Raw genomic sequence first — 27,905 nt, 5'->3', positions numbered from 1 at the left:
TTTTGTAGGTATTCTGGCGCCTTGCTGACCAGAATGCGGTGCGCTATAGAAGAGACCCTGCCCCTTGCATATATATAGCTCCGGCAGGCGGCCTGGGAGTTGGTGATGACTCGTACGTGTTTTTTGCCTGACGCGCTGGATACGAAGGTCATGGCTTTAGTTGCCTCTTCTGCCTCTTTTGGGCTGCTTATGTTGACGGAGGCCGAAGCTATCTCCTTCAGGTCTGGGTCGATGACGTACATTGCCATCGCTGGCCGATGCGGATGCTTGGCTGCGTCCGTGAACCTCGAATCAGGATGACTGCCGAATCTGGACTGAATATATTTGGCTCTCGCCGATCTTCTCCCTGTATGGTGCTCGGGGTGCATGTTCCGAGGTATTGGTGCCACGTTGAGTTTCTCTCTGAGCTCGAGTCGTAAAGTCTCCGTCTTCGCGGTGTCTCTTCCAGCGTTGGTGGAATATCCCAGACGATGGAGTACATGTCTGCCGGTCGGAGTGAGCGTGAGACGTTCCCGTTGTCTTATTAGGTGTGCTTCGATATGCTCCTCCACCGTGTTGTAGACACCTAAGGAGAGGATCGTGCCAGTTGCTGTGGTGGGTTGCTTGTAAGCCCTGCGGAGGACGGTCTCAAGCTTTTCCCTTTCGTTATTTTTGAGCTGGACGTACGGAGCTGCGTAGACGATCCAGCTGATAATTAGGGCTTGAATAAGCCTCGTCACGTCTGATTCCTTGAGTCCGTGAAGTCTGTTAGTAATTCTGCCAATCATTCTCATTATTTGGGCTGATAATTGTGTGATTCGTTGAACTGTGTATACGCGCTGCCCATTTTACTGTATATGCAAGCCAAGGATGCGTGCTCGCTCAACAATGGGAATCTCTTGCCCGTCCGAACTCCGTCTGATCTGGGGTTGCTCATATGTGAACCCTCGTCGCCGGCGTTTAACTAGAAGTAGTTCTGATTTCTCCGGCGCGCACTGGAGCCCAATCGCTTGTGCGTATTGCTGCACTGTGTTCACGGCGCTTTGCAATTTTTCCTGAATCTCGCCATATGATCCCGTGTTGGTCCAAATCGTTATATCGTCGGCATAAATAGCATGATGGATGCCTTCAATCTCGTGCAATTTCGATGGGAGCTTCATCATGGCTATGTTAAATAGGGTTGGAGAGATTAGGGTGCCTTGTGGCGTGCCTTTGTTCGGGGTACTTATGCTGTCCGTGCGGAGGTCTCCGATTCCTATTGTGGCCGTTCGGTCCGTCAAAAAGGATCGGATCAAGTTGTACGTTTGTACGTTACAGTTTGTTTCCATTAGATTTTCTAGGATCGTATATATGATGGGGTATACATTGTCAAAGGATCCTTTCAGATCTAATGCCAAGATTGCCTTGACTCCGTGTGGAGAGGCCTGCTGGATGACGTCTTCCTTTAGCTGTTGCAGAATGTCTTGGGTTGATGGTTTCGGTCGGAAACCAAACATCGTTTCAGGAAAAAGTTCACGATCTTCCAAGTATGGCTGTAGACTGTTCATAATTATGTGCTCGAGGAGTTTCCCGAGGCACGACGTGAGCCATATCGGTTTCAAGTTGTCTAGGGTCGGAGGTTTATTCGGCTTCGGGATGAGTACTATGTGGGCGTATTTCCTATCTTCAGGAAGGGTGCCGGATTCTCAGTGTTTGTTGTAAAATTTCGTTAGGGCTTCAACAGAAGAGTCGTCCAGATTTCTTAGGAGTTGGTTCGTAACCTAATCTATTCCTGGAGCTGTGTTGCGGGTGAGATAGGCAAGTGCTTGCTTGACTTCAGCCACCGTTATAGGGCGGTCTAGTAATTCGTTCGATTCCCCGGTGTATTCAGGGTGTGTTACATTTTGGATGTTGCGACCTATATATTTTGTAGTAAGCGCATCTAGGATTTCGTCATCAGTACCTGGGAGTTGATGCACGATGCGCTCAATGGTTTGCTGCCGTGCCGAATTGCTCCTGGTCGGATCCAGCAGGTGGCGGAGCAATGATCATGTTTTCGCGGTGCTCAATGTGCCTTGCAGGCCATTGCACAGCTGCTGCCAATTTAGTCGCGTTAACTCTGCGGCATAATTTCCAGCCAAGTCGGTGATATCGGCTATCCTCAGTTTAAGCTTCATGTTGTGCTTTTGCCGCTCCCATCTTTTGCTCAGACATCTTGCATTCCCCGGACGTAGAAGGTGCGAGTCTGCCGCAGGTGCCTCGGTAGTTAGAGCAACTTCTGTGGTGCAGGTTTTTACGCCTGCGTGTATCTGGGCAATCCATTCTTGAATGGAGTCTATTTCAGATGTGGTGCCATTTACGGCGGTACGGAAAGAGTGCCAATCTGTAATCTTGGTAGCCCTTTTTTTTTTTTTTTGGTATGTGAGACGGGAAACGGGATAGCGACAATACAATGATCGCTTCCCGGTGTTTCTTCGGTACTCTTCCATTCGGCGTGTTCTGTGTTCTTAATCACAGTTAAATCAGGGCACGTGTCTCTAGACCCGCTATATCCTACCCTTATGGGGTGTTTGGGTCCGTGAGAATTAAAAGTCCGTGCTTCTGTATTTTCTCGCATAAACGGGCCTCCTTGATTATGGAGACATGATATCCCCACGCAGGATGACACGCACTAAAATCGCCCACGATGATTAGGCGGTTTCGCCCCGTTATTTTAAGTGTTTTGGCGAAAAGGTAATCAAAGTATTCTTTTCTGAGGCTAGGAGGGCTGTAGAAATTCAAAACAAATGTGCTTAAATATTGCTAAATCTTGACATTGGAATAATCAGGGAATGATATAAACAAATTTCAAGCAAATTCAAGAGGCAGCCACCCTTTGTTCGATCTGAAATCACCCACGAGATTCTCAGAGGTTTTGCACAAATCAGGTGTTTAGTCCAAAAAAATCGGACAATCTGCGCAAGATGTCAGATAACTCGGTAGCGCACTAGTTCCCTCAACGGAATGCAAAACTGAAGTTTCGGCAGTTCTCAGATAGGTCGAGACAATTCCGCCAATGACGCTGCTATAACATTTACACCAACATTGCACTACATGAGCAGCGTGTTCGTCCGTGCTCTCCTGAATTGGTTATTGTTGGATTTTTATTATTAAGTAGACCAGTAAGTCCCTTCTCGAATTGCGTCAATTGGGGCCACGCCGTGGAAATATCCGTGTTTCTGCTTCTGTGGAACTGTCGACAAGTCTTAAATAAAGGGGGACGAAGACGTGATACATCACACGCACTTTCTGTTTACTCCCATCCAAGTACCGCTGTGGCACGCGGCCGTGGGCATGCCGACCAGATGCCGGCCTCCATCACAGCTGTAGTTCACTTTGGAGTTCTTGTAGTACCACTTCTGGTCTGGGAGGACTACCATGCCTGGAGGAATAGACGGGCGCGGGCAAGCGCCTTCCGGTGGCACAAAGTTTTCTGCGGAGAAAGTGTTCGAGCATGCAACCAGGAAATTACTCAGTTTTGCTCGGCCGGGCGCCAAGGGGACTCACGCTCGTACAAATATTGGCGCTAGACGCCAAAGGTACAAGTTAGAGTCAACTAACACAAGTAAAAGAATGTGCTCTAATGCGCCAGACAATTGGTTGAAAACAGCCGTATAATAAATTAAGGTCTCGAAATGTGGATACAGCGGCATAAAAAAATCTGCGGAAATTCAGAGTATTGTCCACTAATGCATAGCATTTTTATGCCGCTTTTCTAGAGTGTGAGTTCTTAACAGCCAAATTTGTTTTTCAAAAGTTATGCTCGACCAATTACATGTATTTACGCTGTTATAATTATTACAGGTGGAACTTCCGCCGAAACTGCATTTGTGGAAATGCAGGGCGTTCCACGGTTCGCCACTTTTCGCTATTTTTCTATTTTTCTGAATTCTAGATTTTACAAATTCTGTTTGACCAATAATCTCTATTTACGCTATGTTAACGATCACAGGTGTAATTTCTGCTAAATCTGCATTTTTGCGAAAATGCAGCGCGTTATCGGTCCTGGTTGTGCGGGTCTCTGCAAAGAATGCTACGCATTAAAACTACGCTTGACATCATGCTCCAAAAACTTTTTACGTTGGCTGAATCAGCATTGTTGCCATAGCCTAACTCCATTCTGATAGACCCTTTAGTGCTGAGCAGGCTTCAGCCTCTTACTTATTTCCGATGTCCAGTGATAGCCGAAGCGTGCGTGCAAGTGGACGAATGGCACAGTATTGTATACGAGCCTACGAGTGCCACACATCCGGTGGAGTTTCGTGCCATCATATCGCTTAGCTTTCACTTTTATCCCATTTGTTTATTTACGGTTTACAGAGTACTGTACTTCAAAAAAGAAGTTCCAAAGACCTCAACAGTTTACGAACGCCAATTACTTTGCTGCCAATGTCAACAAGCGCTTCAATTGAGCCACTGGTATCCAGCCATACATTATTTTTCTCTGACTTATCTGAAATCAGTTATATGCCGCAACCTGTTTTTGTTTTTTCTTGTAATTGTACGGATCAACAAATAAAGCATCTGGTGTGCCATTGGGTGTTCGCTAAGCCGTCGGAGAGTTGGCACTTAATACTTGATAACGTGTTACCAGTTTTCTGATACACGAAGACAGAATATCAGGCATCGGCAAAAGGTGTGGCGCTGTCGTCTTTTTTCGGCTTTATGATCTAGAACTACTATTTATTCACGCTGACCATAAGCCATAGATAACGCTTGCTTTCTTTTTTCTTTCTAAGTTGTACCATTCTCCTAAACCACCTCCAAAACAGTAATAAATACCGGCAGAGTGCGCGACCGCAGCTTGTAGCAAGATAGCGAGACTACAGCCCAGTGAAATGGAGGTCTGTTGGCCCCAGAGGGTCCATGCAGCCCTTCCCTAAACTCTTCCCCCCCCCCCCCCCCCCGCCTTTTTTTTTCTCCTTCTTGCCGAACCTTGTTTGGTATGCAAAAAGGTGCTTCGCTGCATGACTTGTACGTTTAATTTATTCGCGTAGCACATGCTTTAAGGTTGGCTTCTTGCATAACGCCACAGCTATGAAAGAAATCCAGACACACAAAAGGCGGCACATAGATTTGGTGACCTGACTTCCAGAGCAAATTGCTTGAGAATATGACACGCATCAGCATAAAAATCGGATGCAGCAGGCGTGCAATAAATAAGCAAGTTGGTTACATCAGCTGAAAGTGCAAATTGCTTGACAGTTTAACCATAATCAACGTAGTTTATCACGGGTTCCCCCGTCACTTTTGCCAGCCCGACAGTGGCCCCCGCGTACTGATGGTTGAGAACCAACACTATAGCGAGTGTAACATAATGATGAGACCATGTGCTGTGCCACCTTGAAAATACAGTCGGCATTTACGTCGTGTAGGCGAAAGAAACCCCATAGCAACCGTAAGCCAGGCTTACCAATCTCTTCGCAAGTTGGTACCAGGTCGGACCAGCGGCCGTTTCCGAGGCAGATGACCTCTTGACGTCCGACCAGATGGTGGCCCAAATGGCAGCTGAAGCGAGCCCTGCTGCCCACACGGACTCGGCCCGAAGTGTTCGGGACCACCAGGCCATTAAGAGGCGCCTTAAGTCTTTCGCATTCAACCTCTGAAAATAAGGTTAGCCACGCTGCTGTTATTTCTTAAGCCCACAACAATCAGTAAAGGCACAAAATAAATACAGTGCATTACAGGTCCAATTGGTTCTCCATTTTTTTAAGTGAAAAACAGTGGTAAAGGACGCTGCCCAAATGCCCTGAGAGCGGCAGTCCGTGTTTTTTCTCTCGTTTCTGCAGCGTCATTTACGAGTGCTTCTCACTTTTTGAATTTCTTTTTAGGTTAACGCATATGTGGCACTAAATTTCCTCGAGCGGTGTTGCGGCTGGGCATCCCACCTCAGTCACCAATGTTGTGACTCGCATCCCAGCTTGTAACCGATGTTGGGAATCAGCCATCTCGACGCTGTCACCTCTGTTGCGACTGGACCCTCTCACCACAGCCACCACTGTTGCGACGGGCCATGCGAGCGCAGTCACTGCCTTGCTCCGTCCGCCAGCGACGCGGCGCAGAGCAGAGCGATGAAGTTCTCGAGTGGACGAAAGTTGAAGCAACATTTATATACAGTAAATACAAGGGTAACAAAGCGTTACATGGCTCGCACAAAGGCGACAGCATGCCTCCACTGCCGCGAAGAATGCCATTCGCTGTGCCTCCGGGCGGGCTTTTATACCCCCGGAAGTCCGTTGGAGCCCCGAGAAGTTTGAATAGCTCCAATCAGAACTCTCGCTGGCCGAGGTTTGAAATCCGACGAATGGAGCTAAGCGGTTGCATCGGTTGAGCCGCCACGATGGGGAAAGGGAGGGCGACGCCCACGCCGTCTTCGCGAAGGCGCCTCCAGGCGTGTGGCGGCATGTCGGTTGCCGGTCGTTCACCCGTGCTATGATTCGGCCGAGCCGGCGCGACGCAGAAGGATGAGGCGACTCTGCGGCGGTGCATGTTTCAGCCTGTCGGCCGCGGGCGGTTTGGTCTGGTTTGGACGAGGCTCCGTGTGCTGGTATGGTGGCGAAACCGGCGCTTGGACAACTAGCGCCACCTACGGCCACTGGAGGCATTTATCGGATGTTGTTGACATCGCTTGCGCGCCTCCCCGTACTGCCCGTGCTACGCTGCGATGAGCGATTGCTCAAACCAGGGCGCTCGTTTTAAAGGTTTTAGAGAGAGAAAATTTTGGCACTTTTTTCTAAAGAAAACCGTCAAACGTGGTCGCCAGCAACACCACGCAAACGATTTTTACGGCGTCCGGGAGGAGCTAGCGAGAGCAACGGAGCCTTCCGATGTTTCTAGCAATGGCTTTGGGCACATAATAGGCGTGGCACTGGGCTACGACTGTTAATAAACGCGGGTACAGTGAAAGGCTATGAGTTCTGTTGTAAACACGTGGTTCACGCGTCACTCCTTTTTATTAAGAGTTCAGCGAATCTAAGCGAGGTAGGCGGGGCAAGCTGCACGCGCAAGGCCGGGTGCCACGGCTCGTGTAAACATGCGGATGCAGTTGCTATTTTCCTCAACTCATAACTGTGAGCACCGGGAACCTGTGAGCACCGGGCAGCTACTGGCACCTGTATCAACGCCGGTGTTCCCTCTGTTTGAGTCAATGAAATGTAAGACATATGTAGTTGGCCGCGATATCAGCGTAAAATCAGCTGCCGAGGCCACACGGGCAGAAGCTCCATGCGTACAAGTAGGAACGGGTAAGCAGCGATAAACACGGTAATACAAAGGAGGAATAAACCATACAGATTGTTAAAGCATAAGCAACACGTAATGCTAAAATGCCGGGGTAGGCTCAGCGCCATAAAAAAAAAAAAAGAAAACCACAGACACTGTTACTGCTTCAAGATTATTGACGCGCATATTAATGGACCATTCATTTAGCCGCAGTGGTTGCCTGTGGATTCACTGCAGTCTCGTGTCAACCGTTACTCTGCGTCATATTCCGTAGCATTCAGGGAAGGTTACTGGGGTGTATGCTGGCGCTGTAGACTGTCAGTCGTCTACAAGGTATTTACCAAGGTAATCGCTAGCCGAATTTCTGCAACCTTAGATTTCAGTCAACCTAAAGAACAATCAGGGTTCCGTAAAGGTTATTCAACAATGGACCATATTCACACGATCAATCAGGTGATAGAGAAGTGCGCTGAGTATACTGAACCCCTATATATAGCCTTCATAGATTATGAGAAAGCATTTGACTCGGTCGAAACCCTAGCAGTCCTTCAGGCATTACGGAACCAGGGGGTAGATGAGCATTATGTAAGAATACTAGAGGATATCTACAATGGGTCTACAGCTACGATCATCCTCCATAGGGAGAGCAGTAAAATACCTATAAGAAAGGGTGTCAGAAAAGGAGACACAATCTTTCCAATGCTATTCACAGCATGTTTACAAGAAGTATTCAGAACGTTGGATTGGGAACAGGCGGGAGTAAGGGTTAATGGAGAATACCTCAGTAACCTCAGATTTGCTGATGACGTTGCCTTGCTAAGTAACTCGGGGGACGAATTGCAAAGCATGCTTTCCGCACTGGGCGAACAGAGTAGAACCGTGGGACTGAAAATTAATATGCAGAAAACTAAAGTAATGATCAATAACCTCGGGACAGCACAGCGGTTTGACATAGGTGGCGAGGCAGTGGAAGTGCTAAGCGAATATATCTACTTAGGCCAAGTTGTGACCCCAGATCCAAACCATGAGGCAGAGATAATTAGAAGGATCAGAATGGGGTGGGGTGCATATGGCAGAAATTCTCAGATAATGAATAGCAGCCTACCATTGTCGCTGAAGAAGAAAGTGTATGACAGCTGCATCTTACCGGTACTCACCTACGGGGCAGAAACTTGGAGGCTCACTAAGAGGGTTCAACTTAAATTGAGAACGACTCAGCGGGCAATGGAGCGGAAAATGATAGGTGTAACATTAAGGGACAGGAAGAGAGCGGAGTGGGTCAGGGAGCAAACTGGTGTTAAAGACATATTAGTAGAAATTAAGAAGAAGAAATGGACGTGGGCAGGACATGTAATGCGAAGGCAAGATAACCGCTGGTCATTAAGGGTAACAGAGTGGATCCCTAGAGAAGGCAAGCGTTGCAGGGGGCGGCAGAAAGTTAGATGGGCAGATGAGATAAAGACGTTTGCGGGGATAAATTGGTCACAGTTGGCACAGGACCGAGGCAATTGGAGAATAATGGGAGAGGCCTTTGCCCTGCAGTGGGCGTAGATAGGCTGGTGATGATGATGATGATGATGATGATGATGATGATGATGATGATGATGATGATGATGATGATGATGCTGGCGCGGGGTGTTGGCCCGTTCGTCACATGGCGTTTCGTCATAGGCCGATTCGTAATAGGCCGTTTGGTCACATATGATCATTCGTCATAGGCTGTTTCGTAATAGGCCGTTTGGTCACATAGGATCATTCGTCAAAGGCCAGTTTGTCACTTAGGAAAGTTCGTCAGAGGAACGCAAAAACAAAATTCGTGGCTTTTTTTAGACGTAATGGTGATGAGGCATGATGACTATAACTACTTTGCACACCTTTTCGCAGTGCCGGTCCTCTTAGCGGCCGCCACGGCGATCCTAAATTGCCAGTAAGGCCCGCCCCAAAAAATGTTTTACTTTCGGGGAACCCGTGCACGAATTATCCTGGTCCTGCAGTCCTAACCGCTCCCACCCGTCCCCCTTGCCTTTCACATGAATGTAACGGTAGCAGGCACACGCTCGCGTGATTAATTTGCAGTGGCCCTAGCACTTCTTTTTCTTCACTTTTTTCTTCATTTTCGTTGCTCCCTCACTGGTAGCCAAGGGCTCACAGCGTGGTCATTTTTGCCCCTTTTCTTGGAAAAGCTTTTTTGTGTGCACATAAGAACTCACTCAAACTGTCCGAAAGGAGGATATGAAAACGTGCAGCCGTGTAGGAGGCATATCCGCTCCCAAAGCAGCTAGCTGAGGGGGCGCCCTTTTGTTTATTTTGCCCGAGAGCTACTGCCAAGAATGGCGGACCGGCGCCCCGCGCAGGCGCAGATGGCTACTGGAGAAAGGTCCATCAAATAATTAGTTGCATCAATTGTATCAAGCCACTAATTAGCGACACGAAATGGCCCATGTGAAATTTCCAAGAACGAGAAGGTCGGTTCTACCACTTTCCCTATTATGGGACCACTTAGAACCAGACGCCAGGCCCGTCTTCCAAGATCTTTGTTGGGCTACGTCCCTGTCTCACTTTTCTGTCTTGGGTTGTTGAACTCGTATCCATAATCTTGTCCGAACACGTCACCCTACTTGCCCACTCTGGCTTGCATTCTTGGTTGATTTTTGCTAGATGTACGGCCCAAAGTAAAAAAAAAACTAACTAAACCTGTGCCTCGCTTCTCTCTTTCGAGTCGAAAAAAAAAACAACACGTGGGCATTAATTTTGTGCACCTGTGACGAAATTTCCTAAGTGACAAACTGGCCTATGACAAATGATCCTATGTGACCAAACGGCCCATTACGAACCGGCCTATGACGAATGATCCTATGTAACCAAACGGCCTATTACGAACCGGCCGTTTGGTTACCGGCCGTATGTGTTTGTTCCCGACGAAGTTCGCGTTGCCTACGCAAGTTTCGCCGGGCACCGCGGCTGTCGCACCCCCCCACCCCTTCCCGCCCCCTTCCCAAGCTTATTGCGGGCGTGCACAGAGACAAGATCCCCGAGTATAAACCACATTCACACAAAACAGCTAAACGAACGTCTACGGCCAGAAGTCGCTCGGCGTTGTTTACACTGCACGTCGCACTGCGCGGATTCTTCGCTGTTGCCTTTTCGCTTCATTTCCAGAGAACGGAGATAAACTATTTTTTCGGCAGCCTGCTCCCGACCTTTTTTAAAATGTTGCGGGAGCCGTAGACCCAGCAATACACATAAATACGCACTAGTGGTTCGACTTTTTCGCAACGGCTGCGGATTCTCTGACCTGTGCAGCCGCTCCTTCGGGCTGACCAACGTCCGATTTTTGACGGCGCCGCTGTTCGGCGGCGCCGCTGCGGTAGCGCTCGAAACACCAGCGCACGGAGCCTATAGGCCCCGTTGCGGGCGCGTCGCCCCGTGCAGAGAATTTGGGCTGGGTGCTCCGGCACAACAGCGGTGGTGTTGATATTGAAGAATGAACTGCAACCTTGGTTGATATGCACTCGTGAGATTTGGTTAACCGGATGAGCTGGTTAACTGGCATTTGTGTCAGGGAGAGCAACACTCCGAGACAGTGCCAGGTGTATTTTAGCTAGCATTGAGTACTAGGCATACATTCGTCCTAAAATATATTCTGTAGCCTGTGAACTACGTGCAAGGCTTGCATTAACGTGGGAGACAACACAGGACAAGCATATTTTTCTGCAAGCATTGCTGCTCCCTTTGGGGCGCTTCTCTTTTGGGCGTCAGGGCCATGTGGGTAGCATACTGTTTTCTATACTCCAGACCGTCGTGCACACATTGGCAGCCGGTGTGCTACACACACCGCCGTGTGAATTTTGTTGTTGGATGAGTTGAGGTGCCAAACGCTCCCTTACTATGATGTCAAGAAAGATGGTGACGGCTAACCTGCCATGCCCCATTTTCCTTCGTGGCTGACATAGGCCAACAGGTTGTATGTCGCACAGTAGACATCACCTGCGGTATCCTGCCGCAATACTAGAAGAGCGCAGCCAGCTCTCAGCACACCGTTAAAGCCTCACGAAAATCCCTTTTTCATAACGTTACATTAACAGCCCGTCAAACATACGGCATGAAAAGAGTGTCGTGCCAAGCATTCTTCCAAGCCATGCGAGGAGATTCTGAAAGCCCCTGGCTCTGTTCTTCCTATCGTTAAGATACATGCAAAGTCGATCCTCACCTGCGACTTTGATCTTGACAGAGTGCCGCTTTCCGTCAGGCGCTTGACAGCTGTACTCCCCTGAGTGCTTGGGCGTCGCTGCATCGATTGACATGCGATACGCAAAGCCACGCAGCTTGGCTTCGCTGGCCCAGGAGATGATCGCGTCTTTAGGCACGCCCCTTCCGTTGTGGAGCCACACGACGTCTCCTTTTGAGCGCGGGTAGAGGCAAGTCAGCCGCATTTTGGCACCCGGACGCACGACCAAGTTCCCGTCGTCATCAGTGCATGTCCACTCATCCTCTTCGAGAACCCCGTCATTGTGTATAGATGGCACGGTTACACTGCCTTTGTCCGCTGTAAAAGAGAGTGTTCGTCCCTTTCACATATTGATACTAGAAAGCAACACCAACGGTGATACTATAATCTATCAGTGTTTTAGCATTTCAGAGAGAACAGGTCGACAGTGACTCAACTGAAGCCTGTTGCTGGAATGTGGCGTTCTAGCAGCTTCGAGTACATATAAATTGGTACACTCACCATTCATAAGTGAACGGAACATCCTATAACCATGCTAAACGCACAAGCACGTGCTCTTGAAGAAAAACTTCAAACAAGAGCAAGTGAGAAAGTGGGCGCAATATAATTAAGCCACATAACCCCATTTATATTGTTAGCCGCATGCAGAAGATTCAGGACAATATACATTGGTGACTGCACACATCTATGGCTTTTGGCTACCACCCAGAAGTCTGCCAACTGAAGTGGTATGGCGTTATGAAGACTAGGCTTAACCTGACCAACCAGTTCTTATCAAGCCCCATTTTGGCTCACCTATCAGCAGCTGCTCCAGTGTAGGGAGCGGCTGGCAGACGGGCGGTCTGTGGGACCAGCGTCCGCCTCCCAGGCAACGCAGCTCCTCGGCTCCCACCAGCCGGTGACTGCCGGCCGGAGAGCAGCGAAACCGCACCACAGAGTCCGTGGGCAGCAGATCGGTCGGCAGGTTTGGAACCCGGAATCGACCGAGTTCGGTGGAAAGCACCACGTGCTCGTCCGTCGCCAGAAGCTTCAAACCTTGACAGCCCTCGCTATCGTCTGCGGAGTAGGGGAGATGTCGTATCACTATACGTCGATTGTGGAAAGGTTCATGGCTTCTTGCATACAAGCAATTAGAATGCCGTTGTAAGACATTTAAACGAAAAACACGGAGTTCCAAAGGTTGTCTCTTGTCTCAAGTCCAAGCCGTTTAATCGTGGCAGTTCTGAACTAAAAGAAAGGTGAGGCACAACTTTTGCTTTAGAAGAGACCGAAAAGTGTTGAAGAGCATTTGATGCTAAAACCAAGTCTGCGTTAAATCAAGAAATTCACGTGGGAAATAACCTTTATTGATTTGTCAATTATTGAGGGCGTCAATATATGTAACTATAGTAATATTCTTGGCAGTAAAAACCTTAATTTGTATAATTAAGGAAAAGATACAGTCTTGTGTTAAAAATTATATAGGTGACACAAATGAGCTGATTACAAAATGGCGACAATGTTTAGGTATTTTAACTTGCCTTGGCCCAGTAAGCAAAGATGTACTGTATAACCATCACCTGACAACCCTGCAGGCTAAGTTTAAATATAAATTTGGATGGTTCCAACGCCAAGGAAGGAAACTCGCGCAAAAATAATTGTAACTCAGTGGCGACCGCCGGCAACCTTGCGTGCGATATTGTATTGCCTTAGCAGGTTATCCTAGGACAGGGGATAAATAAGGCAACCCAGTGTTCGTTACTAACGCTCATTCCGTTAGGCTGATAGTAGTGAACCCTCGGTTGCCTAGTTTACTTAGCGACCTGCACGCTGACATCCCAGCACAGGTGCGGCAACAATTTTCATACTTCAGAACTGAGTTTTGATTTTGGACAAACGCACGCGGCCGTAAAACAGCGTAGTCGTCCAAGAGTACGGCGGCTTTTATGCCTTTAATTATTTGTTGCCACATAACCTGATTAAATGATCGATTTCAATGCGCCAACTTCCGCAGAACATATAAAATGGCAGAGCACTTTTCTCACCTGGATGCCAGCCGTAGAACAGAGGCAGCTGTTCAGCCACGTTTGTCATGTTCTGTACCATTTGATTCACATGTTCTATTTCACCGGTGAAGGCCCGCTCTAGTTCACTTATTTTTTCCCGAAGCGAAAGGTCTGTATTGGCGATGCTACTGTTGTAATCCTGAGTTAGCTTTCTTACGTTGATGTTCAGATGAGTAAGCGTCTCATTCAACCGGACTGTCAAAGATGCAGCTTCTTGAAACCTTCGGTCCAACTCACTTATCCGGGTGTCGAGTAAGTGATTTATCCCTTCAAACTTGCTTCGCATTTCTGTTGCACCACTCGCTACCGAATCATTCAGTGTCAGTAACCAGCTCTCGATACTTCCCACGTTGTCCTTCTGTTCCTGACGAAATGCTTCGTGAGAAGCTGTAAAGTTTTCAGTGAACGAGGCAAGATCGAGCTCCATACCTTTAAACTTGACCAGCACAGACTTAATGCTATCTCGAAAAACGCCCACACTATTTTGAAGATTTTCGGAATGGTTCTTGACGTTCGTGAATTCCTGAGCGCCAAATGTTTGCAAGATCTCTTCGATTAATTCGCTGAAAGCTCTGGTGACGTTTCCCTCGCAGGCGGACACGAGATGGCCAAGATTCGAGAGGCTTGCATCCACCTTAGCGGCATGTTGTTCGAGCCCTGCAACCTTATCGTCCAACCTGCTGGCTGCCATGCTCTTCTGGAGGTCCAGGAACTGCTCAGTCAACAAACTCATAGCACCCTCCAAAGGCCATTCTGTGTAGGGGGAGCCCTGAGGTGTCAAGGTAGCACTCTCCGAGCTTCCGACTGATGCGTGTTCAGTGTTGTTGAGAAAACTGGAGCACGGTGCGGATACTGCCGGTGATAAGGAGACGTTGGTGGACTCGTACTCAGTGCACGCCACCACTTCGTCGCCGCTCAGCGTAAATGAAAAGCTTCCGTCGGATCCAACGAACTCAATTTCCTTCACGTCTTCACCGAAAGGTCTTTGTGATTCTTCACCCTCTGACAGTACCTGCGAAGTGTTAAGTGCAGCACTATCACCGTTTGCAGTGGCAGTACCGGTTGCGTACTTTTCAGTGGCGTTCGGTCGTGAAATATTTCCTCGGATTCTCTCACGTGGTAGGCCTGCAGAATCCATCATAAATTTTGTACTTTCAACTTCGATCTGGTCTTCCTTTCGTTGCGGAACACTTGGGGGCACCTCCTGTGCTTTCGCAACGTCCTTCTGGTTGATTGTAAAATTATCACTGAAAGATTTCGATGCCCGTAATATTCCAATGACGCGCTGTCCAGCTCTGTCCAGACTGTCGATCCTTGCACGAATGGAGGCAACAGTTAGGTTTGTCTCTGACCTCTCCTTGGCCACTTCTCTTTTCATGCGCTCGAACGACTCACGTAGGTCACCACGGTCACTTTCCACCTTAGCAACTTCCGTTTTTAACCGCGGGATATTGTTTTCTTCCGCATCAACCTTTTTTATTACCTCTTCCAGACTCGGTAGTGGTACGGGCGGAAGCGAATTGGATTGTCCTTCGTTTAGCCCATGTTTAAGCGTTTGAATATCTTTCTGTATTGAGGTAACGTCATTTTTGAGGACTTCCACATTGTTCACAGATATTTCGAGTTGGTGCACTCTTAGGTTAAGCTGGTCCACTTTTAGGTTAAGCTCTGCAAGCTTGCTTCCCGGAACAACGAGCGCTTGTATACGGAAGTCCATTTCCTCTAGCGCCTTCCACAGATCTTCACCGCACTCACAACGAGGTAAAGACTCCCAATTTCCTCCAGCTTCCGCGAATAATCTCGAACGTCCCTTAAATGTCGCCTTTATGTCACTAACCACGATGCACTGCAATAGTATTCCTCCAATCGTTGTAGAGTCCAGAAGCACAATCACCAGCGCTGCCAAAAACACTGCCTTCCAGATTTCCGCGACGCTCGCCATGGCTAGCTGCGCAATGCGATGGTGCTTCGTCCATTCATACGTGCAGAGTGGATCAAGCAGACGTCTTCAGAGAGCGCGACACTCTTTCTCAGCTTAGGTTTTGTTCAGCGTTTGGCCGCAAAGCTGGGAGTGATGTTTCTGGCGGCCGCGTACTCAAAGGAGGCAGAACTGGCGCACCACGCTGCCGGCAGCGGCGTTTATCTCAAGGCCTTGGAGCAATAGGACACCACTCAGAGCCTTGCCACCCAAGCACCGCCCCGTGGGTCTGGAGATAAGCTTGACCAGATTCCCTTGCCTTAGCGTTATTAGCATTCATCGGCCGCTGCGTTTTGTGCATGCCTGTCTGTTTTTCCTGAGCTTGCACCACAGATGTGTCGTGTGCCTCACAGAGAGACAGGGTGGGAATATCCGATGACGTAACGCTCTCTCTCACTCTCTGTCTCTTTTTCTCTCTCTAAAAGTAAGTTGAACCGCTTCCGTTGGTCGCCGTCTAAGATAACAGCAGCTACCAGAGACAGCAAGAAAATGAAAGCGGAAAACTGCGTACTAGGTGAGGTTTGTCGTGTACAGAGAGGCAGCACTCGGGCATTTCCTCTCTCCGAACGGTGTCCGTTCAACAGGTCTCGGTTTGATAGTCAGCCTGCTCATGAAATTCTCGGCCCCATCTGTTGTAGGCCTGAAAAAAAAAACACTGCATAATTTAAAGCTGCGCAGGCATTCCACCGATATTATTGCAGCTATTTAAAAAGAGCCTCATTGTTATTATTTCTTTTTCCGCGTGAACGCGTAGCTGCGCGCATGCGGTATTTTTGTTGTATCTGTAAGTACCTACGTGTGAAGCTGCAGAAAAGAATCCATCGTGGCGTCTAAACTGTGAGGCTGAGTACGATTGTGCACGTGTTCGTCTGTGGCAAATACGAGCGACGACTCCTTGCGGCATTTGGTTGCAGCACGTCACAGGGATGAGCACACTATAAGGAATAGTTCGCGCAATTCTGCGGGATGTTCGCCGCGTACCTAATTTCCCCGTATTTGTGATTGCAAGTTTCATTTATGGAGCTCATTGAGACCGATTTGAGCAAATGCAGTGCGCATATTGGCCAGAGGACAAATCAGATTTATAGGGTAAACTGGTGTTGTCTAAAACTGAATTCGACATATATATTCGTCAGCCTTGTAATGTTTAATTGTAAAAAAAATGTAGATAATTATCTGCCTAAGTTACTAATAAGATCCTACATAATACGTTATCTAAGCAGTTGAGAAAACCATATATAGATTTGGACAGGTGAAATTCTAGCATGAGTGAAGCAACAGCGAAGATTGATTGATTGTAGAGTTTAACGCGCCGACGCAACGTAGGCGATGAGGCGTGCCGTAGTGGAGGGCTCCGGATTAATTTTGACCACCTGGGGATCCTTAACGTGCGCCGAAATCTCGTACACACGGGCGTTTTTGCTTTTCACCTCCATCAGAAAAGCGGCCGCTGCGGCCGGGAATCGAACCCGCGACCTTGTGCTCAGTAGCGCAACGCCTTAGCCACTGAGAACAGCGAAGATTCATAGATAGACTGAAATATATCTACTTACCTTTCACTCCACAAAGTTTGATATGAAAAAGACAACGTTGGTAGGTAAATGCATGGCTTCTGCGGCTGTTTTTTTTTTTTTTTTTCCTTCGGATCGATTGAAAAATTGAAAACGTTCTAGCTTAAGTAAAGACACTGCAATAAATGGTAAACCACGGGAGAAAAAGTCTAGCAGTTCCCACGAAAAAAAATCTCACGTTCGGTGCCAGAGAAGATATGTGCTCTGTTGCTCTGTTTTAAAACATATTCACCAATACTGATTAGCACATGTGTCGATGTAAGATCAGCAGTGATAGCAAAGTTCACTATACCCGACTGCGGAACCTCTATGTTTGTTTAGCACCGCATTGCATTCCTTGCTAGGAGCTATACACTAAGCACAGCGGTCTCCGTTTGTTAGAGAAGCGGTTCACGTTTCCGGTAACCAGCTAAAGAAGGACGAGTACCCTGAAAGCTTGCTCATTACGGTTAGCTTAAACATGCTTGGATACTGACAAGCAACTGAAAGAACGAAAGAAATTAACGAAGCTACAGCATTTATTTCTTACGTACTCAATGTGTCGCACAGTATGCAAGTTTGATATGCGTGGATCGTATATTGTGCCCACCCCTCTCCCGCAAAGAAAACTAGGATGAAACATCATTACAAAAGTTAGTGACGAAAACCCCTATCTGACCAGTTATAGTCTTCTGATAACGTCGACAGGATAACTTTTTTGCAAAAACTTCATTGCAATAACAACTTTTTACGTACGTACCGCCACACGATTACTTGGTAATAGTGTGACACAAAGTCTGTCCTGACTTCATGCAACCGACTGTCCAACGTGCTTTTGCCGGCACGACAGCGCAGTTAGACAGCTGGGTACGCCTTAACGCGGGGCGTAATAAACGCTTTCTGTCCTCTGAGCAACGTTCGGCATGAAAGACAATAACGACAGTCAAGAATGCATAAGAAGCGGATGAAAAGGCCACCAAATCTGCATTATCTCATCCAAAGAACGGCTACAAAAAAAGAAGCAGAAAAGGAACGAAAGAAATGAAATTGGGAAGCCGGTCTCCGCGAGGGCGAGCACTAATGCGATTACATGACGTGATAGACAGCCGGTTCCCTAATGTCCTCGCAGCGGCACCCACGCCCGTTTTCAGACACTCATACGGTACATTTAGCTGGAAGTCATCATAATCTCCACGCGATTAAGTGCTTTACGCCGCCTAAGATTACAGTAATACATGCCACGTGGCAAAAGACCGAGCACAAGAAACGCCGATCGTAAAGACTCTGTCTTTTGTTACACCAAATAATTGCGCAAAAAAGGGGGGCATGGACGAACTGTGGACGAACACACAGGTACACAGTGTGTGTGTCCCTGTGTGTCTGTCCTCAGTTGCGCCGTGTGTGTCCGTGTGCACTTCGTCCGTGTCTCCCCTTTTTTGCGCAATTATTTGGTGCAATTATGGAGTACCAAAGTGCCCAGAATGCTACCCGGTCTTTTGTCTTTTAGAAGAAAACACGCTGAGATTTGATGAAATCCCCTATCATCACAGCCGCTAAAAAACACCAGCTGGCAATTTTGACGTAGCATATGACGACCGGCTCCGAGCGAACAGCGCCGCATACGTTCATCGCGAGTTATCGTCATCACCACAGCAATGATGACCTCAATAACGTGACGAGCGGAGTAATGCATCCTAACCCCAAGAAATAATCACATGATTGATTCCGCTCGTCAGCTTTAAGGCGCTATTACCCGCGTCATCTCAATAGTGAACCTCTCGCTCCTTATTCAGTGACGCTACTCCTAACGACATGCCGTCGGGCGAGCCCACACAGAGTGTAATGACGGCCCTACCCGTCCTCCCGAGGGTGTGGTGGGCCTGATGATTCTCCGCCCTTCCTCTCAGAAAGACTGGGATCCCAATGTTCCCCTTACGAAAGAAACTCTTTTGAAATAAACATTAGCACCCACGTTGTTTGTACAAAAAGAGGTGCTGCAACGGTGGCCCACAGCTAGCTTAAGTGGGAAAGAACAGACGAGGTTTCTCTATGATCCTTCCCGCCACAAATCCACCTTTTTTGGCGGCTCCAAATAAAAGCCATGCATCCCAAAGTTGTTCGCTTTCTTGACATCTTGAAACCGTATTTGTAATAGTGGCAGATGGTTTCGTCATCGTCGCAGAGGAAGCTATGGGAATGAAGGGTGCTGATAAGGGTATATGCGATGGAGGTGTTTGCGACACGGATGGGTGTTAGCTTCAAGGAGCCGCCACAAGCGTTCTTTCGTTGTAGAAAGTAAGAGGTGGGCTGGCGGGGGAGGCGGTCATGCGCGGTGATAGCATTGCACGTAATAAGGCTATCTCGAGTGGATGGTGCCCCTTGGTTAGGGGTGACAGAACGGCCTGCTCGGGTGATCTCTTCTAACAAGAACAGCTACCTATAGCACCGTGGACAGACCCCAAAGTGTGTCACTACTAAGCCGTTGTATTGCTGAAAGGAGTACTTTAGCACCATTGCTTTTACTCGGCGTGCTTCAGCTGGTTTGGTTCAGGATATTTGCTTCCAGTATTCCGATGTCACTGGTGCGACTGGACGGCCGCGGGGGCACGCCGTCTGGTAGCGAGCTGTTTACCAAGCTGTTGGGTTCTGATAAGGAGTAACTGTCTTGTAGTTTAGCAAGTGCACCTGCCGCCACCCTGAGCACATATCAATAACTCTGGTCAAGCGAATGACTTATAACCGCTCGAGCACTCGGTCGTGAAAGGAGAATGCGCAATCGCAGGTTTCGGTTTGGGAACATCACGAGCTTTTCGCCGCAGCTCCCACTCTAGGCTGACGCTGGCCTACAGGCTTGACCGCAATATCCAATTTCAGACCAGGATCGACAGGCAATCCTGCTGCCGTCCTGTCGGTACAAGTTCCTTACACAGGCCTTCAACCTATGCTCCGGGTCCCAGCAGATATCCTACTCTCTTTGGTACACACGGAGGTCGCCAGATTGATTCTAGGTCGCAGATAAGCAAACCGCAGAGTTTTTCTTGTGCTGAGGGAACACATCACGTTGCCCCTTAGGCTACTTTAGAAGAGGGGGGGGGGGCGCTGTAGTTGTCTAATTAAGAATCCGCTACAAATGCAACCCCGTTGTTTTTGCACAGTGTACTGTCATGCAAAAATATACTAAACAGGAGTTTCTTTGCTCGACAAGGAGTGCGGCTACTCGATGACTACCCAAGCGCGACACACTGATGCACTGGCAATTTTAATCATGGCGCACTTGCATAACGCTCATTGCTACGAGCGGCTCCTTCGAGCGTCGTGCTCGCGCAGCCCCTCGCTAATGTGGGACGCGCAGGGAGCATGGCGTCTCAGGTCCAGGAAATGCGTGCGCTGGCGAACCGAAGCATACATCTTCGCGGAGAAGGCCGACTCATGGACGACAAGGGGAAGACCGCCCCTGGCGACACCTCTACTCTATAACAGGCCGAAACACGAGGGTTATCCGGTTTATCTCCGCCAAGCGATTGTTGATATGCGTGCCTCGCTTAACGTGCATGCGGATGTGTTTTTTTTTTAAGTTGGCCACGAAGATATCTACCGTGGCCTACAGTTAATGACCCGCTACTAAGGCCTTCTTCTTGTGAAGATGTTGTTGCCCCTGGCCAACGGCGCCACCAGAGGGCCTATAGGTAAGGCGAACATGTCGAAGCAGCGCCGTACACGAGGACAGCTTGACAGTCCGTGACCGAAGGAACACGCCGAACTCTGAAGCACCGCACGTGCCCGAGCAACACAGCCAGATAAGGAAGCCACAGCACGGCGTTAGAGTAGCACAACCGACGGCAGGCTATCCTCACTTTTGACTGATATCACGAAGCACGACTGTAGTGTGTCGGAGGAGTGCATTGATCAGCTGACGAGAGCAAATCGGACGAAGAGCCGATTGCAAATGTCTTCATCTCACCTATAGAGGAGTCGTTGGCTTTTACGCATCGCCTGTTCCTCTTCCCTCTGTCCAATGTGTCCGTCCATACTAATTTGCCTACACAGCGCTTCCTATGGTAAAACGTGTGTGCAGCGCCGGAAGTAGCAAAAAAACCGGAAGCAAAAAACCGGCTTAGCAAAAAAATCGGAAGCAATTGAGAGAAAGCTCCTAGCGGCGCGGTAGCAGCTGCTGCACACCAGAGATTGCATTCTTATACTCGAAACGAGGCACTGTTCTTTTTCGTGCTCCGAGCAGTGCTTGCGGGGGTGTGAGAGGATTTTTTTTCTTTGCGGGATCTCAACCTCTATATTTGATCCCGCCTCGCATTCTATTTTGCCCCTTCCGTTGATCTCATTTAGCATTTTTTCTCAACTTATTTATCCTCCGCCGCAGTCACTTGTTCGAACGTAACCGGGCTCATTTCTCACGCCCGCTCAGAATTCAACCGATGGACTCAATGCGTGTAACAAAGTGGGCTTTCTGACCCAAGACCCATGACATGACGTTGTTCAATACCTGATTCAAGCATCCGTTCAGTACTCCGCTATAAAGCACGTACTTGGGGCGTTGGCAAATCTCAGGCACAACATATCGGGCATAAAAGAACCATGGTCTGCCCCAACCACCTTAGGGGCAACTCGAACGGTCGACCTCCTCCTCTGCAGTTCGTGTGGGTTTCGCAGTAAAGGTGAATTATAAACTGAGCGCCATTGTCACATTGCGACTTGCGGCGAAGCTGACTTCAATCCCACACTGCCTCCGTTATTAAGAGGAGCAGAAATTTCGGTTACCAAAACTTTTGTGCACATTAGAGCGGCACGTTGTCTTCGGCCCAATGTGCCCTTTGATTTATCTTCATAGAAAGTGTTTCGCAGTTCAAAGGCAGAATATCTGGACTGCCACTGAGCTGGTTTGAGTGGAAACTTGCTTATTCAAAGAGATCTGGTGGGAACACTATTCGGGTCGGGTACACGGCGTCCTAAAAAAGTAATGAATATCCAAAAAGTAAAAGAAGGAAGTGCAATTTAAACTTACGAGATGCATAAACCATTATAGTTTTACAACAAACTATCACATTGCGGGCCGTTTAATAACACGTAACGTATAGTTTAATTTTAATCTCTATTGAGCGTCCCAACATTTTCTTATGAGAACCAAACAGGGACACGATGACAATTTAGTATGAGTAATTTAGGATATGAATTTTTTTCCGCTTTGGCTACCTTTAAATTTGTAGTTTTCTATAACTTGGCGTGTGATGTCGTTCACTGTTTACTAGATTGCAAAACTGGCGCCGGGAGCTTCCTTACGTGCGCCGCTTTTTAGGGGCCAAGCCCATCTGGGGCTCGGGCCGTCGGCGTCGCATGTCGTCGTATACTCATGTGGTCATGGTACTAAAACACCGGGACACTCGTTTTCCGGCGCCCCGCACTACAACGTAACGTGTACTAAAAGTGCATAATGGATAAAACCAGTTTAAAATAAACTAACATGATTTAAAGATTTGTGTAACGCTCCCTGCCCGCTTCAGCAATCGTTGAGCACAAACAGAAACTGTTTGTAGACGGGCCACAATTTGTGTTACACCAGAGTCCTTCAATGCTTTGAAGTACTCTGGTTACACTCTAATACCCACCGGCTCTTGACGCTAGGCCTGATCGGGGGTGGTCGGCCGAAGCAAGAAAAAGCATACTTACCTGGTGCCGGGGCCTTGCGCTGGTCTCTTTTTCGCATCCCTCGACGCATTCATGCTCGAACCTTACCCGACATTTTTGATGGGTGATTTTAATTGTATAACCGACCCTCAGCGTGATGTACGGGGACGTGGGCAAGATAGACCCTATAGCGGTGCCCGGGAGTTAAAGGACCTGATCGGTCAATTCCATCTTTCCAATGCGTGGGTGCAGCTCCACGGCGACAGGTTTGTAGCTACTTGGGAAAGGGGACAATCTGGCTGTCGGCTAGATAAGTTCTATTTTCCACCCGAGTTGAGCTGCTACTTGGAATGCTGTGCCGCCCTCTCCTTCCCAACTGGGGCTCGTCGAGTGTCCGATCACCGGTCCGTGTTAGCGACGCTTAAAGGGACACTGAAGTGATATGTAAACATTGCGGGATTACTAGCGCAAATTGTAGTCCGGAGTCCCCAGGCCATGTTTCGACCACTCTAGGCGCGTTTACGCGATTTTATTTAGTAGAAAAACTAATTCGAAAATGCTGTCCTCCTCTCTTTACGCTCGCCCATTTTCTGTGGCGTTTTCGTGTGACGTCAGGAGGGGATGAGCTGGCAATTGGCTCCGCTATCGCACGGCTCCCCGGCCTTCAGACAGAGTCAGTCGGCCCAGCGTTTCGTCCGCCGCCCGCCGGCGGGTCGTCACAATCAAGGAGGTTAAAAAAAATAGCTTGGTCGCAATTCGTTCGCTTAGTTGAAACGAAGCCAGGACACGTTTGTGAATGGAAGAATGTGCCTTTCTTTACTTTGTTTGTTTGTACACTGTATCTAGCTCCAAGTCAAGGTCGCTTCACACAAGCGCTGCACAAGCGCACATGCGACGCTTCGCTGACTGGTACGCCAGTAGGAAAATATAAGGCCTCTTGAAGGCGGGAGAAGAGTCAGCGAAGTCAATATAGGTACTAAGGAAATAAAATCAACTGATATTTTTACCGTACCGCGTAAAACTAGGGCGCGGTAAGCACTTTTTTGCGCTGGGCGAACAAGCACAGCGGTCAGCAGCAGGACTACGCATCTGTGAACGCTTTTCCGTCTACGAAATGCAATTGCTAGACGTGAGCTACTGTTGGAGCTCGGGCGACGCTTACTGCACGAGCGTAGTACAACAAATAGTCACCTAAGCTGCTTGAAATGCCAAAACTAAATAAAAGTGTAAACCGGTTGTACAATATATACCCTATATTAGAAAGCCTTCCGCATCCCGCTCCGTGGTGAACGATCTAAAGCGATTTTGCGAGTTGTCTGCCAGTGCAGTTAACTGGAACAAGTGCATAGGATTTTGGCATGGTGACTGGCAAAGTAAGCCAGTGTTTTTCGAGAACATGCCTTGGACGACAACTCCGGCCAGGTATCTGGGCATCCCCCTTGAAAACTACCAGGATGCTAGAGAGTACTGGGACGGAGAAACTGATAGAGTTAGAGAGAAATTAACACAATGGGGGGGAAGGGATCTGTCAATGTTTGCCCGTGCATCAGTATGTAATGTGTTTGCTGTTGCCAAGGTATGGTACGTCCTACAGGCGATTTGTATGTCAAGAAGGAACATACAAAAGCTGCACAGAGTGTTTGCGGTGTTTTTGTGGGGCTCAAGTTGGGAGCGCATGAGTCGAACTAATTTGTTTCGCTCGGTGAAAAGTGGTGGATTGAGACTGGCACATTTGTTTATCCGACAAATAGTTTCTAGGTTTATGTTTCTGAGAGATCAGAGAGATTGCTTTCTACGTACTGTGGTACAAGCCCGACTACGTGATGTCATTCCAGACTATGTAGTTTCAACTTCTGAAATGCGATGTGTACGTGTGCGTGGGTTCTTGCGGGAAGTTGTGGATGCTTTTAGAATTTTAAGGGTTAGGTTTTCCTTGGAGTATTTGAGTAGTGTACCGCGAAAACGTTTGTACAAAGATATGATTGATGTGTGTCTCCTGTTCCGGTTTATCGTCAGTTATATGCAGTGGGTTCAGGAAAAGATGTTCTAAAAAGAGTGAAACGAATGCCAGTACGTTCATCTGTTAAATCTTTCTTCTTTAAACTTCATAGCGGCACGCTTCCAGTAAAACCCTGGCTGCAGGAAAAAGGACTATATGTACACCCATGCACACTTAACTGTAGACTATGCCAAAAGCTGGAAACAATTGAGCACATCTTTCTGGACTGTTGGGATGCGGTGTTTCACTGGGACATCCTCCAACGAACCCTGAAAAAAGACTTACCATTAACGCCTTATGGCATTCGCTTTTTGCCCGTAAACAACGATGGAGGCGTGCCCTATGATATGTTCATGGCACTTAGTCTGCATTCTATGTGGAAAACTCGCATGGCGGTTCAAAATGCCGAAGAGGATGCTCGCACAGTGCGAGAGTACTTCATTGAAAGCGTTGTTTATATAAGAGAAGTTTATCGAGTGATGCCGGAAGAGCCTGAGTGGTTACCCATTCTGGATGTTCTAGCGCAATTTAAGATGTTTTAAGCCACTCCCTTCAGCCGATTGGTGGCTGGAGCTAGTAATTTGTGTACTGAACAGTGCGTGTTGTGTTGTCGCCAAGCAGGCAATAAAGAAAAAAAAAAAAAAAAAAAGCTCCGTGGCTCAGTGGTCTGGGGCGCTGGGTATGTCACCGGAAGTGTTTTGCAAGTCACGAGTTCGAATCCCCGCGGGTACGTGCTTTTTTTTTTTGTAAGTTACCTTTTTTGTTTTCCGCCGATGTTTTCTATATTGAGTTCACCTTTTTTTGGGCCGCAACGTTCATGGCTACACGAACTAGTTCACAAAACGCGCGCAGGCTGGCACTGGCGCGCTAGCGAGTTCTCGTTGGCGTGCTGTTGCCATAAGCACCGACTGCTTGCAGGCAGTGGGCACAGGCCAGAATGAACAGACCCTTGGCCTGGTGCGAACACGCTTTTTACGATACAGGCATGAGGGAGGCAAGCTCCAAATATGGGGGAAAAGCGCATGACATTTGGGCGTCTGCGGGTACGCGGAGGGCGTTCATGCACTGCGTAGGTCTCGGCTAGTGAATGCTACGACTACAAGCCGTCCTGGGAGGCTTATCTTGTGCATTTTACAGCCGACAACATGGCAGAAGCGCGGTACGATGATTACTGAGATATTGAGAATGCCCATCCAACAACGCCATTGGTTATGTTTTACAGAACCGAAACCGAAACCGAAACTTGTTTGATTGCTAACCTTGGGCATCGTCCAATCACGGCGCCCCTCCTCCCAACGTCACAGCCTTAGTTGGTGCGGCCGCCGCAAACCGCGCATGGTAGTTTTTCTTCTTTCGCGCTTTGTAAAATAATTACCGATTTGTCAACCGGATAAACGATGAAAACTGTGCTAATTTGAGCCAGTCTACGCAGTGCAAGCAAAAACGGGAGCTTGACAAATTCACTTCAGTGTCCCTTTAACCTTGGCAACTGTGCGCCACGCCACCAGATGTGGCGAATAGACGAGCGTCTGCTGACCGACAGGGACAGTTCAGCAGCACTTAACGCTTCGTTGACTGCTCTGTGCGAGTTCGATTCTCTGCCTTGGGATGAGTTGAAGGACCACTGGCGCGTGCTTTTAGTAAAGGAGGGTCGTGCGCGCAAGGCGCGCATCACGGCCGTGCTTAACGACACGTTGTGGAGGCTTCGCAGAGCAGAGGGCAGAGGTTACACTCGCTGACGGGTCGGTTAGCACGAGGGCTGAAGATATAGCCGAGGTCTTCGTGGGACATTTTGCCACCCTTTTCTCGACCGAGAACGCGTCGTGGGATGCAGAGGATTTTGAGGACAAGCTTAGTGCGTTTTGTGAGGGGCTGCCGTTTGTGCCAGATCACCTTGTTGATTCGCTGTGTGCTTCCGTGGATGCTGACGAGCTCGGCGAGTGTGTTAAACAATTGAATGGTGCGTCGGCGCCTGGGCCTGACGGGATTCCTGCTGAGTTTTACAAGAGGTTTTTCCCGGCCATTCAAGGTGCGCTCCTCGACATGGTGAACGGCTTTTTTCTCCATGGAGTAAGGCCAGAATCGTTCCGTGAGGGTCGCGTAATCTTGAACGCGAAGCCAGGCGGGGATCCCACGCAGCCCCAGGCGTATCGACCGATCACACTCCTCAACACGGACTACAAGATCGTAGCATCCATTTTGGCTAGACGCACCAGTGCCGTTTTACCGATATTATCAGCCAAGCGCAAACGTGCAGCGTGCCAGGTCGCACAATTTTCTCGTCCCTGGCATTGACGCGTGATTTATTCAGCTATGCGGCGAATATTGGCCTCTCTGGCTGCTTCATCTCCCTAGATCAAGCGAAAGCCTTCGACAGAGTGGAACATCGATACCTGGCAGGCATTTTCCGTCAATACGGCTTTCCGGCCGACTTTGTAACAATGCTTGAGCTTCTGTACTCGAACGTGAGCATAAGACTCCTTGTCAACGGACTATTAAGTAGTCCGTTCTCCGTCACCCGTGGGATAAGGCAGAAATGTCCCTTGTAACCTCTGCTCTTTGTCATTTGTCTAGACCCGCTGCTCCGCCGTATCGATGCAAATACCGCTATCCGCGGCTCCCCGTTGCCAGGCATAGGCCAAGTCAAGGTGTCTGTGTATGCGGACGATGTGTCCCTGTTCATTCGGGACGAGGACAGCTACCAAGCGTTTATGCGGCTATTTTATGAGTACGGTGAGCTGTCTGGAGCTCGACTGAACAGGGGCAAAAGTATGGTGGTGCGCTTCGGCACATTTGCATCTAGCCTGGCGAGCGACGTAGAATGGGTTACGGGTGTTGGAGTACTTGGTGTGGTTTTCCATTCCTCGGGTGAAGTGGCGCGTAGTACGAGGAAGCGCCTACTCGAGACAGCGGAGTAGCGTCTTGAGGTTGCGTCAAAGTTCAGATTTTCCCTCGCAGAGCGCAGCTACATAATTAAGTCGTCCGTCTCGGCGGCGCTTTTTTATGTAGCACACGTAGCGAAACCGCCGCGCCATTTCACCCGTCAGATTGCCACGAAGTTTGGGTCGTTCTTTTGGGTGGGCAAGACAGAAACAGTGTAGCATGCGCCAACTGCCCAAGTCAATGGGTGGTTTCAGTCTGCCTTGCTTGCAAACCATGTGTAGCGTGCTGGCCGTGCGCGCAGTGTTCGACCTTGTGGACTCAACTGAGTACCCAGGGAGGGCGCTGCTGCAGTACTTTCTGGGAACTT

The 27,905-nt window shown here is 48.6% G+C and overlaps 1 protein-coding gene across 6 annotated transcripts in view; it reads right to left on the bottom strand.

Moving 5' to 3' along the window:
* The window catches only part of LOC144159406 (locomotion-related protein Hikaru genki-like), a 250,860-nt gene that overhangs the window by 193,853 nt on the left and 29,102 nt on the right, over positions 1-27,905 (bottom strand). For 2 of the 6 annotated variants that reach the window (XM_077690874.1, XM_077690875.1), the window contains exons 2-5: positions 12,242-12,502; positions 11,429-11,764; positions 5,411-5,599; positions 3,230-3,430 (exon numbers count right to left, since the gene is read on the bottom strand). The exons of 2 other annotated variants lie outside the window; for them this stretch is intronic. In XM_077690874.1, the coding sequence (XP_077547000.1) occupies positions 3,234-3,430; positions 5,411-5,599; positions 11,429-11,764; positions 12,242-12,502 (983 nt within the window). In that variant the 3' untranslated portion in view covers positions 3,230-3,233. Of the gene's footprint in view, positions 1-3,229; positions 3,431-5,410; positions 5,600-11,428; positions 11,765-12,241; positions 12,503-13,470; positions 15,798-27,905 lie in introns of those variants that run through there. 2 more of the 6 variants (XM_077690872.1, XM_077690871.1) reach the window with 2 other exon arrangements.

This window comes from Haemaphysalis longicornis, unplaced genomic scaffold (genome assembly GCF_048455015.1).
Source record: "Haemaphysalis longicornis isolate Haplotype H1 unplaced genomic scaffold, Haemaphysalis longicornis Haplotype H1 scaffold_10, whole genome shotgun sequence".
NCBI classification, from domain to species: domain Eukaryota; kingdom Metazoa; phylum Arthropoda; class Arachnida; order Ixodida; family Ixodidae; genus Haemaphysalis; species Haemaphysalis longicornis.
The sequence above is the reverse complement of the archived record's forward strand: the minus strand, read 5'-3'. Positions and strand labels throughout refer to the sequence as shown.